This window comes from Alosa sapidissima, chromosome 5 (genome assembly GCF_018492685.1).
Source record: "Alosa sapidissima isolate fAloSap1 chromosome 5, fAloSap1.pri, whole genome shotgun sequence".
NCBI classification, from domain to species: Eukaryota; Metazoa; Chordata; class Actinopteri; order Clupeiformes; family Clupeidae; genus Alosa; species Alosa sapidissima.
In genome coordinates this window covers 24373425-24389807 of record NC_055961.1, presented here as the reverse complement: position 1 = coordinate 24389807, position 16383 = coordinate 24373425, and the positions used below count along the sequence as shown (strand labels likewise).

General features: G+C 41.8%; 1 protein-coding gene across 5 annotated transcripts in view; it reads left to right on the top strand.

Moving 5' to 3' along the window:
* The window catches only part of lrch2 (leucine-rich repeats and calponin homology (CH) domain containing 2), a 94682-nt gene that overhangs the window by 62275 nt on the left and 16024 nt on the right, over positions 1–16383 (top strand). Inside the window, exons 12-19 of one of the 5 annotated variants that reach the window (XM_042091947.1) lie at positions 849–917; positions 2321–2380; positions 2784–2832; positions 4708–4746; positions 4919–5059; positions 5542–5592; positions 5753–5816; positions 12549–12661. In XM_042091947.1, coding sequence (XP_041947881.1) covers positions 849–917; positions 2321–2380; positions 2784–2832; positions 4708–4746; positions 4919–5059; positions 5542–5592; positions 5753–5816; positions 12549–12661 — 586 coding nt within the window. Of the gene's footprint in view, positions 1–848; positions 918–2320; positions 2381–2783; positions 2833–4707; positions 4747–4918; positions 5060–5541; positions 5593–5752; positions 5817–10192; positions 10446–12548; positions 12662–16383 lie in introns of those variants that run through there. The other 4 variants (XM_042091951.1, XM_042091949.1, XM_042091948.1 and 1 more) reach the window with 4 other exon arrangements.

Sequence of the window (16383 nt, the reverse complement as noted above, 5' to 3'; positions counted from 1 at the left end):
TAGTCGCTTTGGCTAAACATGTGTCAGCCAAATGTAATGTAATGTAACAAAGAAACTAGCATGTAGCGTGCAAAAGTGTAATCTGTGTAGGTCATGAAATAAATTAAAACAACCTTCCAGAATACTTGCTGTGGACATATTTGGCCTGAAGTGTGCATGTAACATACCCATCTAATTAATTTGCGCTAAGCCGTCTTCAGATGTGTTCATCACATTTACTGTAAGTATCCTCTGGAAACACTTTTGTTGTGTTGTGTGAATATGCATCACGTTTCTATAATGGGTAGTGTTGTCTGAATTTGCTGTGCATTTTCTAAATGTTTTATCGATTTGCATGTTTTTTCTTAATATGCATTCTGTTGCACCAGCCACCGTAAAACTGAGTCTGCGCATTGACTCTTCCTGGAAACACTCAATGATCTCAGGGGGCCAGATACAAAGATAAGCAGCAAGCAATTAGATAATGCCTAACAGATTTGGCATTGCTACACATATTCAACACCATTGATTGAAGCCAGATAGCCCAGTGGTGCTTCTTATAGGCTGATGTTGATGGTGTTGATGGTTGATGTTGAAAGTTTATGGGTATGGGTGTGGGAAAGTCTATGGATGAAGCCACACGTTGTGACAAAGTGTTGCCTCCCAAAAATATGACCCCAAGAGAGCTTTGAGACCTCTCCTTTATTTCTCCTCTGACTTTCTCTCTTTCCTCTTTTCAACTAACAATTATCACTCTTTTTCCCCCTCCTTTTCCTCTTCTTTTTCCATCCTCCTGCATCACTTCCTGCCTACTCCTATTCCTTGGACCTGATTGGTGTGCGTATGACATGTGACCCACTTCACCCCAGACGCCGGTCCTTAATTTGTAGAGCTGAGAGCCTTATCCACCGCAGGAGGGCTGCAGGCCGTGCTCACAGGTAGAGACAGAGAGAAAGAGAATGAGAAAGAGAGATGGAAAGAATGAGAGAGAGAATGCAGCAATCGGAGAGAATGAGCAAGCAAGTGAGCGAGAGAGTGAATGGGATGGGATGAGACTGATAGAAAAATAGTGGCAGAATGAGAGACAGTAAAAATGAAAGGTAGAGAGAGTGCATAAGTCTGAGAGCATGAGAGAAAGAAAATGAATGAGAGTGAAATGGAGAAAATGTCAAGAAAGAGAATGCTGAAATCGGATAGAATGAGACTGAGTATGAGTTTATAATACAAGAATGTGTGTATTTGAGAGAGAGAGAGATAGATAATAGATAGATAGATAGATAGATAGATACTTTATTGATCCCCAAGGGGAAATTCAAGGCCCCAGTAGCATACAGACATCACACACAACATTCACAGAAAAAGTAATAAGTATATCATATAAAAAACACAACTAAGCAATAAGGACAGTAGAGATTAAGAATGCCGGTATACTAAAATACAAATTATACTAAATAACACTAAATCTAAATCAAGTCTAAAACAGTATCCACATAGTGTGCCTTGGGGTGATTAAGCATGAGGCGCTTGCAATGACTGAGGCAGGGACTGAGCCTGTGATTCTCTGTGCATAGTAAGGTAAGGTGCTCTGTGAGATGCGGTTTAATTTGTATTTTTTGTATGCCACGCCAAGCTGTATGTGTGTGGTAGGGTGGATTCAGATTACATGCATCAGATTTGTCTCCAGCATATTCTACAGTCTCAACATTCCCTCCCTTCCATCTCATGGCGCTTCACACAATCAATAGCCATTAGCCAAGCAAGCACAACACAGGCAGGCAGCCATTTGCACCAGTGCTTACCCTGCTTTTAAAACATGAAACAATTGGATTTACATTGAGGCATTAGCCCAGAACTTTCTAGTGGTCACAGTTGTGCTGAGATGGAAGTAAGTTAAACGCCCAGGTTTAAAAGGGGCCATGAGAAATGAGCGTGAAGCGAAATGTTTTGTTATAAGACCCCATCTGGAGGATTAGACTAATGGGGTTGAGCATCTTTTTGTTTTTGTGTGTGTGTGATTGTGTAATTTATCTGGAGGACTTCCCCCACCAATTTCCAAGGAACTATACATATGATCTCACTCGTATGATATGCTTTCTTTCTTGGATGTGAAAAGCTTTTGCCTGTGTGTGCCAGCGTTTGTGTGTCCCTGTGTGTGTGTGTGTGTGTGTGTGTGTGTGTGTGTGTGTGTGTGTGTAAATGAGTCTATAAAGGAGAATTTATGGGAGCATTTGTTGTCATTATTTTATTATTATTTTTAATACTTACATTACTGTGGTGGGAACTGTGGAATTGTTTTGACTTTTCACATTTTAAATTGATTGATTGACATGCTTTTTTCCAGATTTCTTAGTCATTCTGGAGGAAGCAGCAAACAGAGGTCACCTTCTCAAGCCGTCCGGAGGTATGACAAAAGTGCACACGCACTCACACACACACACACACACACACACATACACATCATTACTTTATATAACATGCATCATAGTAGATTAGCAGTATGAGGACAATCATGTGGTTTCTCTTTAAACTACGAGAGTGCTATTCAGTTGACCCCTTCCATTATGACAACAGTAGGAAGGGAAGCTGCAGCACAACTGGCTACATGGCCCGTAACACAATCGGGCCCAAGTTCCCACGGGGACCCGAGTTTGAGTCTGACCTGAGTCATTTCCTGATCTCGCCCCGTCTCTCTCTCCCACTCACTTCCTGTCACTCTCATGACTGTCCTATGTAAAAAAAGCCTTCCCTCCACTGACTCAAACTGGAGCTGTTGCCCTAACAGAGTATCTTTGTCTGTTCCTTAGTGCGTCATTGGATGAGGGAAGCAGCTCTGCCTCACCTTTGAGTGGACAGGTACAGTCTTCACACACACACACACACAAACACACACACACACACACACACACACACAAACACACACTGTTACGCGGTCATCAAAAATCGCGGGTTGCGGGTGGGTCGGGTCAAATTTGATAGATAGGCTAGCGACGTTCTGGGTTAACATATTCATGTGCGTGTGCGGTAGGCTAAAGTGAAATTCCCCCCTTCTGTTCCTCTCTCCTTCTCCGTCTCTGTCTCACATGCACACCAGAGTTGATTGGGTAAGAAAATACCCCATTGGAGGGGACAAAGCATATCCATATAATAAAAAATAAATAAACAGTTGTTTGAACTAATTATCCAGACGATAGCTTTAATTAGCATATATTTCATAAAACACCTATGTACCCGAACAGATAACATTTAGATCCTAACCACGATTATCTGGCAACGTCTCTGCTGCTGTTGCGTGAGTTATTTCCACGCATGTTGCCACACTCCATAGACGTTAACACTGGCATGTAGGCCAATTGTGTTTAGTTTATAGTCTGTAGATATTGTGCTGCCAAAATCCTCCCGGTCAAGTTTACAGCAGAGAGCTGAGGTAAGAAACGTTAACGCATGTGTTTGAGTGCGCACGTGCCTGTGTGTGTGAGAGGGAGGGAGGGAGAAAGAGAGAGAGAGGATGGTGGCTACTTTGTTTTGAAGTCCAGACTTTTCCCGTTTCCAGTTTAACATAGCCATAACGTTTTAGACAAGGCTACATTGACTGCACTGCATTTATTTATTTATAGCCTACATGTATGTCTTGTGAAGTAATGTAGGCTAACATTCATTTTGGCTACATGATATGCAACCACGTATCGTTAAAATTAGGAATTTGCGGGTCGGGTCGGGTTTGGGTTGATGTTAAACATACTGTATATATACTGTCGGGTTGGGCGGGGCGGATTGGATCTCCAAAATGGAGAGATGCAGAGGAACTGGGAATGAGCATATGCACGTGTGTTTCAGAGCAGCACCGTTACCCACCGCAACCTGTGACCCTAACCGCCCTGGCCTGAGCTGAGCTGACTGAACCCACCTCCAAAACACACACACACACACACACACACACACAAACACACACACACACACACACACACGCTCTCACACACTCTCAGACACACACACACTCACTCAAACACACACACACACACACACACACACACACACACACACACACACACACATGCATACATCAGGGCTTAAAGCAATAATGTATGTGCCTGAAGTGCCTGAACACTTTAAGCCCTGATACATGATTGTACATGTAGTACGTGATGACATACATCCACAACCACATTTCCACCGAACTGAACGTATGTTATCAATTGTTCTGCTTGTAATGAGATTTACTAATTTAGTTATTGCTCTGGCATAACCCTTTTTAGTGTGATGTAATAGGCCATCCAGTGCCTTACAAGTGTGACTCACTTCAAAGTGCATATTCTATATGGGTGTCAGCTACAGTAACTCCAAGCAGACTATTCGTTGTAATGGTATTGGTCATAGGATTATTCACTTCCTCTCTTAACTTCAAGAATATTCAGAAATACCTCCTTGTAATGTTTATCTTCCTTGTCTACCAACATAATAACCAGTCATACATATTAACAATAATAGGTTTCCTCCAAAAATGACTCGTTGCCATTGAAGTTGAGTGTAATTATCCTCTTTGGATTGGATTTTGTTTTTTGTTTGTCAGTTCCATCTCTCCACCCCTTCTCATATATGTTTTTTTCTTCTTGGTCCCTCACTTCCATTCACATTCTCTCTCCTTCTCTCTGTCTGTTTCTCTACCTCACCTCTCTCTCTCTCTCTCCCCCCCTCTCTCTTTTACTCTTGGACTTTCCTGCCATGGGAAAGGATGCTGATCTCACCGATGAGGACACAGCATTTTCTGAGGTCATCCATCTGTTTTTTTCTATCTCATTTTCATACCATCACATTGCCTTTATCCATTCCACTCTTTGTTATTGTATGGCCTGCTAGTTGAAAATGAGCACGTATCATGTATCTGTATGTAGATAACAATCTCCCTTAAGCAAGAATAACCCCATCCCTTTTCCCCACACAGCCATCCACTTCCTGTTCATTTGACGGTAGCCTGAAGTCTGAGAACAGCAGCTCGGAGCCTAAGTGGCCCGAGGTGCCACCAGTGCTGAATCAGAATGAGGACCGGCGCAGGAACAAGTACCTGAGGAAGGACTACCTGAAGGTGTGCCCACAAACCCGCTTTACCGTTGCAGCATGGCAAACAGACACTATAAGCCAAATGCATCTGTTAGCAAAACAGGTTTTACAGTAGTGTGAACACCAAAACAATAGCACAGAAGTTGAAGTTGATGTTCAGATAGCTTTGCACAGGTCAAGCAAGACCAGAGTTGTGGTGGTGACATCATTTACCCAGTTGTCTAAGTTGTCACATTTTCATTTTGAATGTATAACTTCTAATGATTTCATCATTCACTGAATCATTTAATTAATATTTTATTCATTGTCTATCTAACATTGACATGCATATCAATTTATTCAATTTCTTGTTAGTAAGTTAGTATACATATTCTGAGATCAGTTACTCAAAAATTCAACTCCAGCAGCTTTTCTCAGCACCTCTATTAATTACATTGTAATTGCAGAGGATGCTATATCTATCTATATGCATATGCTTGATAATCTTTTCTTTTTCCCCTTTGACAGTACAAGTGCCAGAGTGCCCGAAGAAATTCCAGTGGCCATGATGATTGTGAGGTCAGTAGCTCTGTTTTGAAAGAGAAGATCACAAGACAAGATAACAATCACATTTTGTGTGTGTGTGTGTGTGTGTGTGTGTGTGTGAGCGCAAGGACTAAATGTGTGCTTATGGGTGTATGTGTTGCTTGTAGTGATTGTGGTGGTCTTATTCTTCCAGGACGGAGTACGGGCATCTGATTTTACCACTGCACTCACTGTGTTTGGCCTGAAGCCCAGATCAGGTGTGTGTTTTTATTTTTTACTTTGCACTTTGGCCTCTCTCGCACACACACACACACACCTACATTCACATGTGCAGATGCACACGATGATTCAGAAAGCACTGCTGAAATAAAGGAAATTATCAAACGAAAAACACAGACAATCTAACATCAGACAAGGCTCTACAGTGCGCCCATTTCACTCGCACATGCGAGTAAAAATGATGCCGTGCGAGTGCAAAAAAATATTTAGCCGCACTGGTGCGAATGACTTCTAACCATGTCAATGTTTGTCTACAAAATACACCGCAACATCGAGAAACATTACTGGTGCAAACCATAGAATCACGTCGCGAATGCAGCATAAAAACTACACCTCCCGTCAACGTTAGCAGTTTCGCGTTGTGACTCGCTAGTAGTCGCTTCAAATCCAAGAGCGCGCAGAAAAAGCGGCATGAAAACTCCTCACCTTTCGGCGAAATTCGCCGTTTTGAATCCAAAAGAGGGGACTTACGTGGTTCGCGCAGATCCGATGAGAAAATATTGTGTGTGTGTGTGGGGGGGGGGGGGGGTATGGGGTTACAACTGAGTTTACAAATCACGCGCAGACGCGAATGCGTTGTAAGACAAGAGCCCAATTAAAAACTTGTCTGATCCAGCAACGATTATGTGAATGCAGCCCCTATGCATTTAGCCTATTAAACAGTGGAAGCTAAATTTTGCCGCGGATGCAACGCGAACAGAACGCTTGCGCTGGAATAGCCTCCCTGTCTGTGTGACTACAGATATGCGTCTGAAATGTGAGCCCGGCGAGGAGAGATCATGGGAGAGATGCTTATTGATGTCACAGGTGGGCTAGTTGAGATTGGTGTAGCAACGTAGGCTGTTGTTAAAGTTAGCGATATTGGACAGAAATATAGACATAACGAGTTCATTTGATGAAGAATACGTGCAGTTTTAGCCATCTAGATCGACAAAAGGTGAAGCAAATAGGCATACTTTATCAGTATAGCAAAGGCTAATGTGAATAACTAAATAGTTGAATTGAATGCTCCTTAACTGGGCTGGTGCGTTTTGTCGAGTTCAGAGACAAAAACAGTGTTTGACATGGCAATGCTGTCTTTTAAGAAACGCTCAGTGGCCTGACACACTGCCACAATCTGTAAGTAGCCTAGCTGCAGGTTAAAACATTTCAAACCAATTTTACAAATTAAAGCCTACCTACCCAAGTTTATTTATTACCTGGTTTGGTCCAACAAATATTCAGACTTATCTTATTCAGACTTATTCTAATAGTCTACTATGAAGTGTCCCGTAGGCCTATGAAATCTTCAGAAATGTCTGATAACTTCAGGCACAAAGAAAGAAAACTCATGTAGATTACTGAGGAGGAGAGGAGGGCCAGGGTGAAGCATGTTGCCAAACAGCGCAATTGGGCCCCTTCACACTTAGGCCCAAGCCAAAAAGAAGAAATAATAAGTATTTTTTTTGTAAAAAAATAGTCATTTTGTAGTTTGTTTTCTTTATAAATCTCTGGTTTTAGGCAACTTCATACTCCATGGAAGCTATGCACTATTGGCAACAATGTCACTCGCGCTTGTTTTGCTATGAAATGGCCATTTCCCACTTTGCGCGCCCTTCTCACCTTTTTCACCCCTGACCTGTTTTCATGCCTGTGCAAAGATTGAAGAAATTAGTTCTTCTATCCACCGAATTCATTGGATATAGGAGGAACAGGATGATATTCTGAGAATGCAGTGAGAGAAGGAAAGGTAACCTAACATGCCTTTTAGCCCAGTTGACGTATTGGCTGCAATATGCAAAATATAGCTGTAGCGAACCGGCACAAAAGTAGCCTCCCGTAATACTCCCATTTTATTCAAAGGTAGAACGCTACTGACAACTCCAGGCTTCCACGCATGCTTGTTTGTTTACACCGAATACAAGCTGAAGTGCAAAATGAAAGTAGGCCTAATGTTTGCCTACTGCCCCCATCAATGCAGATATTTCAAATAAAAACTAAAAGTATAAAACATATATCCTTGATTAGCCTATGTTGGGTTTTGTGGAAGAGAAAATGGACTGTTTTAGTAGTAGTATTAGGCAGTATGCAGTCAGATAGGTCACCATGGGCATATTTGGTTTAGCTATAGATGGATTCACAAATAAATAAATTGGCCTACATTTGGCAGGATACTTGATATACAGGCTAAATGCAAATATGGCAATATATTATGTTATTTTACATTAACAAAATGTAGGAAAATAGAACAGACTGAAAATAAAGTATGCACTGATCTTTAAAATCCTGTTTCCTGTAGCCTAAATGTTGTCAGTCATTCTTAATATTCGCAATTGGTGCACTGGCATGTTTAACTGTTAGCTGCAGTATAATGTTAGATTATGTGTAAGTTAAGTACAGAACTGACTGTGCGCCCAATTTTTTGTCTGTGCTCCTAAATATTTTAACTTGGGCGCACAAGTGCTCCTGAAAAAAAATGTTAGTGTAGAGCCCTGATCAGAATATTCGCCTACAATACAGGGAGTCCCTAAGGCAAACATTCTATAAACTCTAGTAATCTAATAAATCTGATTACAGGAGAAATAATTCAATGGAAGAATCAATTGGTTTCAATACATTTTGGGATTACTTGAAAACATTACAAACAAAAAATCTGAGGATTTATCCATCCAAAATGGAGATGTATGGATTACTAATGTCAAATCCCTTTATGAGGAGACTTCAAAATAAATACAATTATTTTCCTGAAATATGACATGAAAGACTAAATTCATTAGCCTCGGTGCCATTCCGAACTTAGTCCCGCCCCACGGGAAGTTCGGTCTGGCATTGCTCCATTGTGGGGCAAGTATGCTCGCCCTAAATCAGGCGGACCAATCAAATCAGGCTTTACGATGATGGACAGGTGAGCAACAGCGCTTGGTCTATCACGTCATCTGAGCACGCTTAGATTAGGCTTATGTTTGAAACAAAAACGCTGTGGCTAGAAGGATACATGGCTTTTAAGACCCCATATGGAAAATTCATATTATTTAATGAGTTTGTATCACTGAAAACGATTATTTCTGAAAACTTTGGCCAAAGTTGAGATGTAGGAAAACTGGTGGTTTCACTTTCATCAAGGGAAAACAGCGCTGTTGCATTGCGACATGTTCCCTCGTTCGTTTGAAATCTCTGATTGACCACCTGTTCGAGGGATTTGCGACAGCCTTTCCCAGCTGTTTAACATGTTTGTAGCATATCACTGTTCAACAGAATTATTTTAAAAACGGAGGGGATATAGGAGCAGAAGGATGGTTCGTGTGTTTTCTTCCTACACCACATGGTAAGCTATTTTGTTGCTCTGATTGGTTAGGTCTATCCAATTGAGTGCAGAGGCATTCCCCCCCTGTATCAGTTGAAGCACGCCCCATAATTACGTCCCAATGGAGCAGTATCAGACTCATATTCTGACTAGAATTTGAGTATGACAACGTCAGGCTATAAATTCATTGTTTTCCAAAGGGAATTTGCAACACCATTCTTAAAGTACAGAGAAACACACCATAAAATGGATGCAGGGCTGAACTGGGCCAGTATCCTCTCATTTTAAATATTAAAAATATTATAAACATTTTGGAAACATGTCAGAACAAGTGACCCCAATTCATTAAATCTTAAAGCTAGATCTGAAAAGACATAGAGAAGAGTCCCCTCAGCCCACTTACACTAAAACCTTGTAATCTCACCACTACTAATCTGACTAATCAATTCAGAATCAAACAGAAAAATCCAACAAAATAAAATTACATACACCAAGATTTTCCTATGGAGATGTTTGGAAGAGACACCTCTACCCCAAGGTGCCATATTGCCAAAGCATTTGAAAAACAGTAATATTAATGGTACTAATAGTAAAATAGTAATAATATAATTAAATGAATATACGAAATGAATGTGAAAAAAAATATACCGTTTAAGGTATACAAAAACTGAAATAAATGATAAAGAATTACATAAATGCTGGAAAGCTAAAGTCTGTTTTGCAGAAGTTGAGCCATGAGCTGACTTTTTGATGACTTGGTGATCTCACACCTCTGTTTCATTAGTCTTTTTCCATTCTAATCACAATGGTCTGTGTCCTCATCTGTGTTCAGATGGTAAGTGTCCCCATACAGCTCAGTGGTGGCCTGCATATTGATGAGCTGAGCTGTGAGTGACCGAGACGGCCAGAATTGTTTTTTGTTTTTCAATGTCGTAAAGCCACAAAAAAGGAGTCGACACAAAATGTTTTATAAGAAGGGAGAGATGTGGTGGGTGACTGTGTGTGTTTGTGTGTGTGTGCGAATGAATGAAGTCTTTGTCCCTCTCCTGCACCCCTGCACCTGTGGTGCAGCTCTAGGCAGTCCCTAATCTTTCCCACATAAGCACTTCTCTGGAATCTGACCTGGAGGCAATGGCAGTGGGCCAAGATACGCAGTTCCATGGAAAAGAGGGCTCGCTGGTTCCCGTGAACTGTTACTTCATATTATACAACAATTGGGTTCTATGGAACTATTTATTTGTTTCTGCTTGGCCGAGAGACATTCTATGAGTTGGAATATCCCTGGACATTTCAACTCAGACTTTGCACAGCTAATAATAAATCACTCCGCGATACAATGGGAAGATTTGACACAATGTTCTCATCCCAGCTCTCCACTATTTTAAGCAATGGGTTACTCCTTAGCAAACCATAACGAAACAGTGCTTCACCACATCTGTGGATTAAGCCACACAGTCAACTCAATGTAAGTAAGATAAACGAGGATGCTAATTGTTCTCAGCATTGCCAGCATTGTGTATAATATGATTGTCACTTGGAGGAGACTTGTAGATAACTAACGTTAGCATAGTTAGCTAATCGCTGCTAACGTGCTAGCATCGTCACGTCAGGCTGTGCACAGTAGTGTAACATTTATTCACCATAAATTAATAAAGTTGAGTGGTTCTGCAATGTAGGCTATGTTTCCGTTTTTTGCAGTACCATGTCCCTTACATGACATGGCCCAGTGTCCTTGTAACATGCATGCAGCAAACCTAGATATGAATGTGATTTCAGCCCGACTTTCAACATTTCTTTCAAGAAGACACGTAAACCACAAAGACCCGTAACGAGGGATCTGGAATGTTGGTTACCTAGCAACCAAGACGCTGTCTATTGAAAAGGGAGCTATTTTTTGATGCGTAAGAACGATGTCGAAATTAACATTTTTAAACAATATTGGGGTGTTTTTAAGGTTATTTAGTTTGTGGTAGAATTGTTGTATAAAAGCAATATAGCACTCGTGATCGTGGGATTGGTCATGGATATTTCCACGGCTGTTGTTGCCTGCGCCACTCGGCCTCCGTCCTCGTGGCTACGGCCGAACAACACCCGTGGGAATATCCATGACCAACCCCACTCTCACTCGTGCTATATTGCTTAATTATTTAACCTCTGCCACAGGTCAAGGAGGAGTGTTGTGGAAGTATGGCACAGCCATCCGGCTTAGGCCGAAACCACTGATATGAACTTCTCTGAAACCAAGTTGCTGAAATGATCAAAATGGTATCAAGATCACTTCTGGAATCTGACCTGGAGGCAATGGCAGTGGGCCAAGATACGCAGTTCCATGGAAAAGAGGGCTCGCTGGTTCCCGTGAACTGTTACTTCATATTATTTAACCTCTGCCACAGGTCAAGGAGGAGTGTTGTGGAAGTATGGCACAGCCATCCGGCTTAGGCCGAAACCACTGATATGAACATCTCTGAAAACAAGTTGCTGAAATGATCAAAATGGTATCAAGATGTTTTTCTAGGAGTGTATTAAATCATATTGCAGCTGGTTTATTGCTCATTGGCTTTCCCTGGGACTGAAACTCTTATTGGCCTTGTCAGCGTAGTGGTGCTATTACCCCATGTTTCGTGTGTACAGGTCCATCAGTGTCCCCTAAAATATCAGGGAATCAAAGGGAAAAAAATGGGTAAACCTTTATGGCCTAACCCCTCACTGCTCCCCGAGCGCCGGGATTAGTGTGTGCTTCACCTAACTGTGTGTTCACTGTGTGCTGTTTGTGTTTCACTAATTCACCGATTGGGTTAAATGCAGAGACCAAATTTCCCTCACAGGATCAAAAAAGTATATATACTTATACTTATACTAGAAGCATTGTATAGAAGACAACAGGCTGAATTGCTATTAAATCCGCTTAGCATCGTGACCATGCTGCGTAAATGTGTTAAAAACTGCTGCATTCATTATGTAATCAAGCTGTATCTGTAAGCTAACGTTAGAATACTGTTTGGATGTCGAGCTTAGCATGCTTAGTTACAGCTTGTCAATTTCGACTAGGTTACTCATGCAGGGATTTATTCATTTTATTGACTCTGACACCGAATGTTTGCAAAATCCCGTTGTAAATGGAAAAGTGTTTTCCAAGACTCAGAAGTGCTTGTCCCAAAACTGTGAGGGTTCCTCCCTCACAAATGTCTTAAAGTGACAGGCACTCAACCCCCCCCCCCACCCCCCCACCCCCCAAACACACACACACACACACACACACATTGCCCAAGTGAGCTACCACCACAAATTGAATCTAATTCTGTGGGAAACACTAAATTATGTGTGTTTTTGTCATGTTATAAAGTGTATGTGGGCCTGCATCCTTACCTTAATTTCATCCTTACCTCAATTTCTTACATCCATAACCTTGATTTCTGTCCATTTGCAGCTTTCTCCCGAGGAAGCCGGCAGGAGTACAACACCATCGACCCCAGCTTCACAATGCGGAGGAAGATGGAGCACCTGAGAGAAGAGATGGAACAGATACGCCTCCTTCGACAGGTCAGACAGTACAAAAATACTTTACACTCTTGTGTCATGTAGATTGATTAAGATATGGTATTGTTACAAACTCTAACTCGTAGTGACGCTCACAACTTAAGCCTAGGGTGGTAGTTGCCCAAACCATGGTCCTGAACCCAAATGTCTGCATTAGCCATATCAGCCAATAGTAGAAGGAGAAGGTGTGTGAAATGATGGAATCAAATGAAATAGAGTTTCAAACCAACCTTTCAATATGGTCGTGTAAAACCATTGTCTGCTGATGCTACAGGTGGTAAAGGCATAAAAGCAAGCCTTTACCACCTGTAGCATCAGCAGACAATGGGTTCAATATATCCCAGGGTCTCTTAGGTATTGGCAAGGGTTGTAGAAGGCCAAATGGACTGTTGGATGTCTTATTCCGGGTGCAGACAGGGCAGGCCAAAACAAAGCTGTGGACATCCTCCCTCATGGCGGGCCACCAGAACCTCTGACTGATGAAGGCTGCCATACATCTGTCGCCAGGGTGAGAGAGTCTTGAGAGTCAAGACAAGAGAGTCTTGAGAGTGTCCCTATAGGAGAACCTGGTTGCGGAAAGACCTGCTGGTCTGCTAGGAAAATACATCGATATCCCACTGGGCTGCTGCAACCAAACACCTCTTAGGGTCTATAGTGCAGAGGCGATTGCTCTACGACTACAGGGGAAGCTCAGCCTCCTAAAATATCACGGAAAATTGCATAAAATAACACTATAAATAACACATTAGCTTCTAGCCTACTATTCCAACTAGAACATGCTGAAAACATGTTCATCTTCATGGCTAGTTTGTTCAGCAATAAGGTTTTGCCGGTCATTTATCGTGATTTCGCACCCGTAATACATGCTGTGACGACACGATCCATCAAAAAAACATGCAAAAAACCCATCGGCTTCACTGGACTTTCAATGGCACTACAGAGTGGGCTTATCTCAGTGCAGAAAAGCTACACGTTTATTGGACAAGCGATCTGACAGGAAGTGGTTCAAGTTCAAGGGATGCGTTAACGTTAGTGTTGGCAGGTGAAGTCGAGAGGCAAGGCAAGTTGCAGCTCAAATTCTCATTTGGGAGCAATACAGTCGGTTTCTATTTGTCTTTGTAAATAGCATACTGTAAATGAAACCGTAATGTGGAGTTACAGAGTTTGTGACTTGCTTTTGTTTCAGTTGTGTATTTAGGCTAAGTTAGGTAGCACGCTATATAACGGTGTAGGCTACATTATGCCATGTCTGCCATGCCAACTCTATAGCCTACTGTTTGGCCTATTCTGGGTTTTCGGATAATTTTTGCCCTCAAAGAACAATATAGCACCTTAATAATTATGACCGCCGCGCAGCGAAGCGGCGGTCATATAGGTTTAGTCAGATTTTTTTTTTTTTTTTTTTTTTTTCTTTTTCGCATGCCCAAATTTCCGTCAATGAGTCCCGGGACACTGAAAGACCGGGGTACACGAAACTTGGTGGGCATGTAACCCCACATGGATAGCATGGAACCATCGTTTTTCATTTTGATCTGTAGCCCCCCCGCTGGACTGGACCCCCCGAAAGGAGGGTAGGGCAGACACAGTTTTCTGTGAATATCTCGAAAACCGTAGGGTTTAGGAGGACCATTTTTTTTTTGTATGTTGATCTCAAGGGGCCATGTCAACCCATTCCATAACCACTCATTTCATGTATAGCGCCACCTAGTTAAAACAAAAAAGTAAAAATGAGGTGTTGTAATTGAAGGTATCTGTGACCTAACATAGTCAAAACTGCACGAAATTGGAAGTGTAGGATCATTATGAAATCCTCTGTATGCACGCCAAGTTTCGTGGAATTCCGTTCATGGGGGGCCACACAATAAATTAATTTATGTTACTATACACCAACTGGCCTGTAGGTGGCCGGAGACAGTTTTCTGTGAATATCTCGAGAACCGTAGGGCCTAGGAGGTCCACCTTTTTTATGTATGTTGGTCTTAAGGGGGCATGTCAACCCATCCCATTACCACTTATTTCATGTATAGCGCCACCTAGTTAAAAATTAAAAAGCAAAAAATTAGGTGTTTTCATCTCAATATCTCTGGCTGACAAGGTCAAAACTGCACGAAATTAAAAGTGTAGGATCATTATGACACCCTCTGAATGCATGCCAAGTTTTGTGTACTTTCGTTCATGGGGGGCCTTACAATAAAATAATTTATGTGTACATTTAGTGACGTACACCAACAAGGATTCCCGGGACACTGAAAGACCGGGGTACACACAACTTGGTGGGCATGTACCCCCACATGGATAGCATGGAACCGTCATTTTTCGTTTTCATCTGCAGCCCCCCCGCTGGACTGGACCCCCCGAAAGGAGGGTAGGGCAGACACAGTTCTCTGTGAATCTTTTATGGTATGTTGGTCTCAAGGGCCCACATCAACCTGGCTCATAATCACTCATTTGTGATTTGCCCCCCCCCCCCCCCGGTAAAAAATGAAAATCAGTAGGATTAAAAGAAAGCCAAAATAAATATTCATCATCATCATCATGGCTGCATTTTCAGAATTGGCGAGAAGTAGTCGTTTGTCCACTAGATGGCGCATCGTTGCAGTGAGACGTAATTTTGTTGGAAGTTAAAAGTGGGTTGGAAAAAACAATGGACGCTTCATACAAGGACTGTAATTTACCGCAGCGAACATCTAATAAGGATAGGACGATGTTCACATGAAGTGTAATTCCCATTTCTTCTTGAAGCCGAAATAAATCTGAGGATGTTTATCGGACATGCTTGGTTTTTACTGCAGGTACGTTAATCTTGTAATATCAATAAGGACCTAGGTAATGTTACCGTTAGCGTTGGTTGAGTGATGGAGGCATTTGATTTATTGCATTTGTAGAAAACTATAAATGCGGTTATACCAAGCAAATGTATAGCAGCACTGTTTGTATCTTTCGACTGTCATTTATTGCACGTGCTACAAAATCATTCTGTGCAATGGAAGATTTACCAACGTTACACCGGTCTGATACAGTTTTGCCTATACATGCGTGAGACTGAGACGCCTGTTTATTTTGTTTTAAGTGCGTGCAGGGTGTGAGAGGGGAATCGATGTGCTTTGATTACAGCTTGGTAGTTGTAGTCTGTGAAATTAAAAAGCACGTGTGTGTGAAGTATCCAAACAATGACACCTTCATTTCATTATGGCTGCTTTAGCAAAACACCTTAAGCTACTGTGTAGTGGGTCCCATTTAGAAGTGGCTACTTCATTCGCGCTTTCCTTGACTCATGGAGCTGCGTGAATGTTATTACAACTTTTCGCCACGATATGACAGTTTAAGTCCGCTTGATACTGTAAGGCGTAAGCCATTGGTTTCCAAAGGAGATTTTATTTGTGTCGCCAGCATAGCCTATTGACAATTTATGTTGTAAATAGGCCTACCTTATAATCCTACCTGTAGCTTAGGGAAGCTAACAGCTTTCTATTAGGATCTAGTTTGTTAGTTACCGTTTTGTCATAACTCCCTGATGCATTTTTGCATTTAGAATAGCCAGAGCGTGTATATCTCAATCGGAAAATTAAACAATATCGGGTGCCTATGGACTAGGCTGGGTGAACCCAGCTTGATCTGCCCGCTATTTATTTTTTGATTTCTTAAAAGATTGAGCTTGGTCTGATGAAAGCCAGACTAGCCATGGACCTCAGTTAAACAATGCAAGGGAACATGAATCAGCCTAT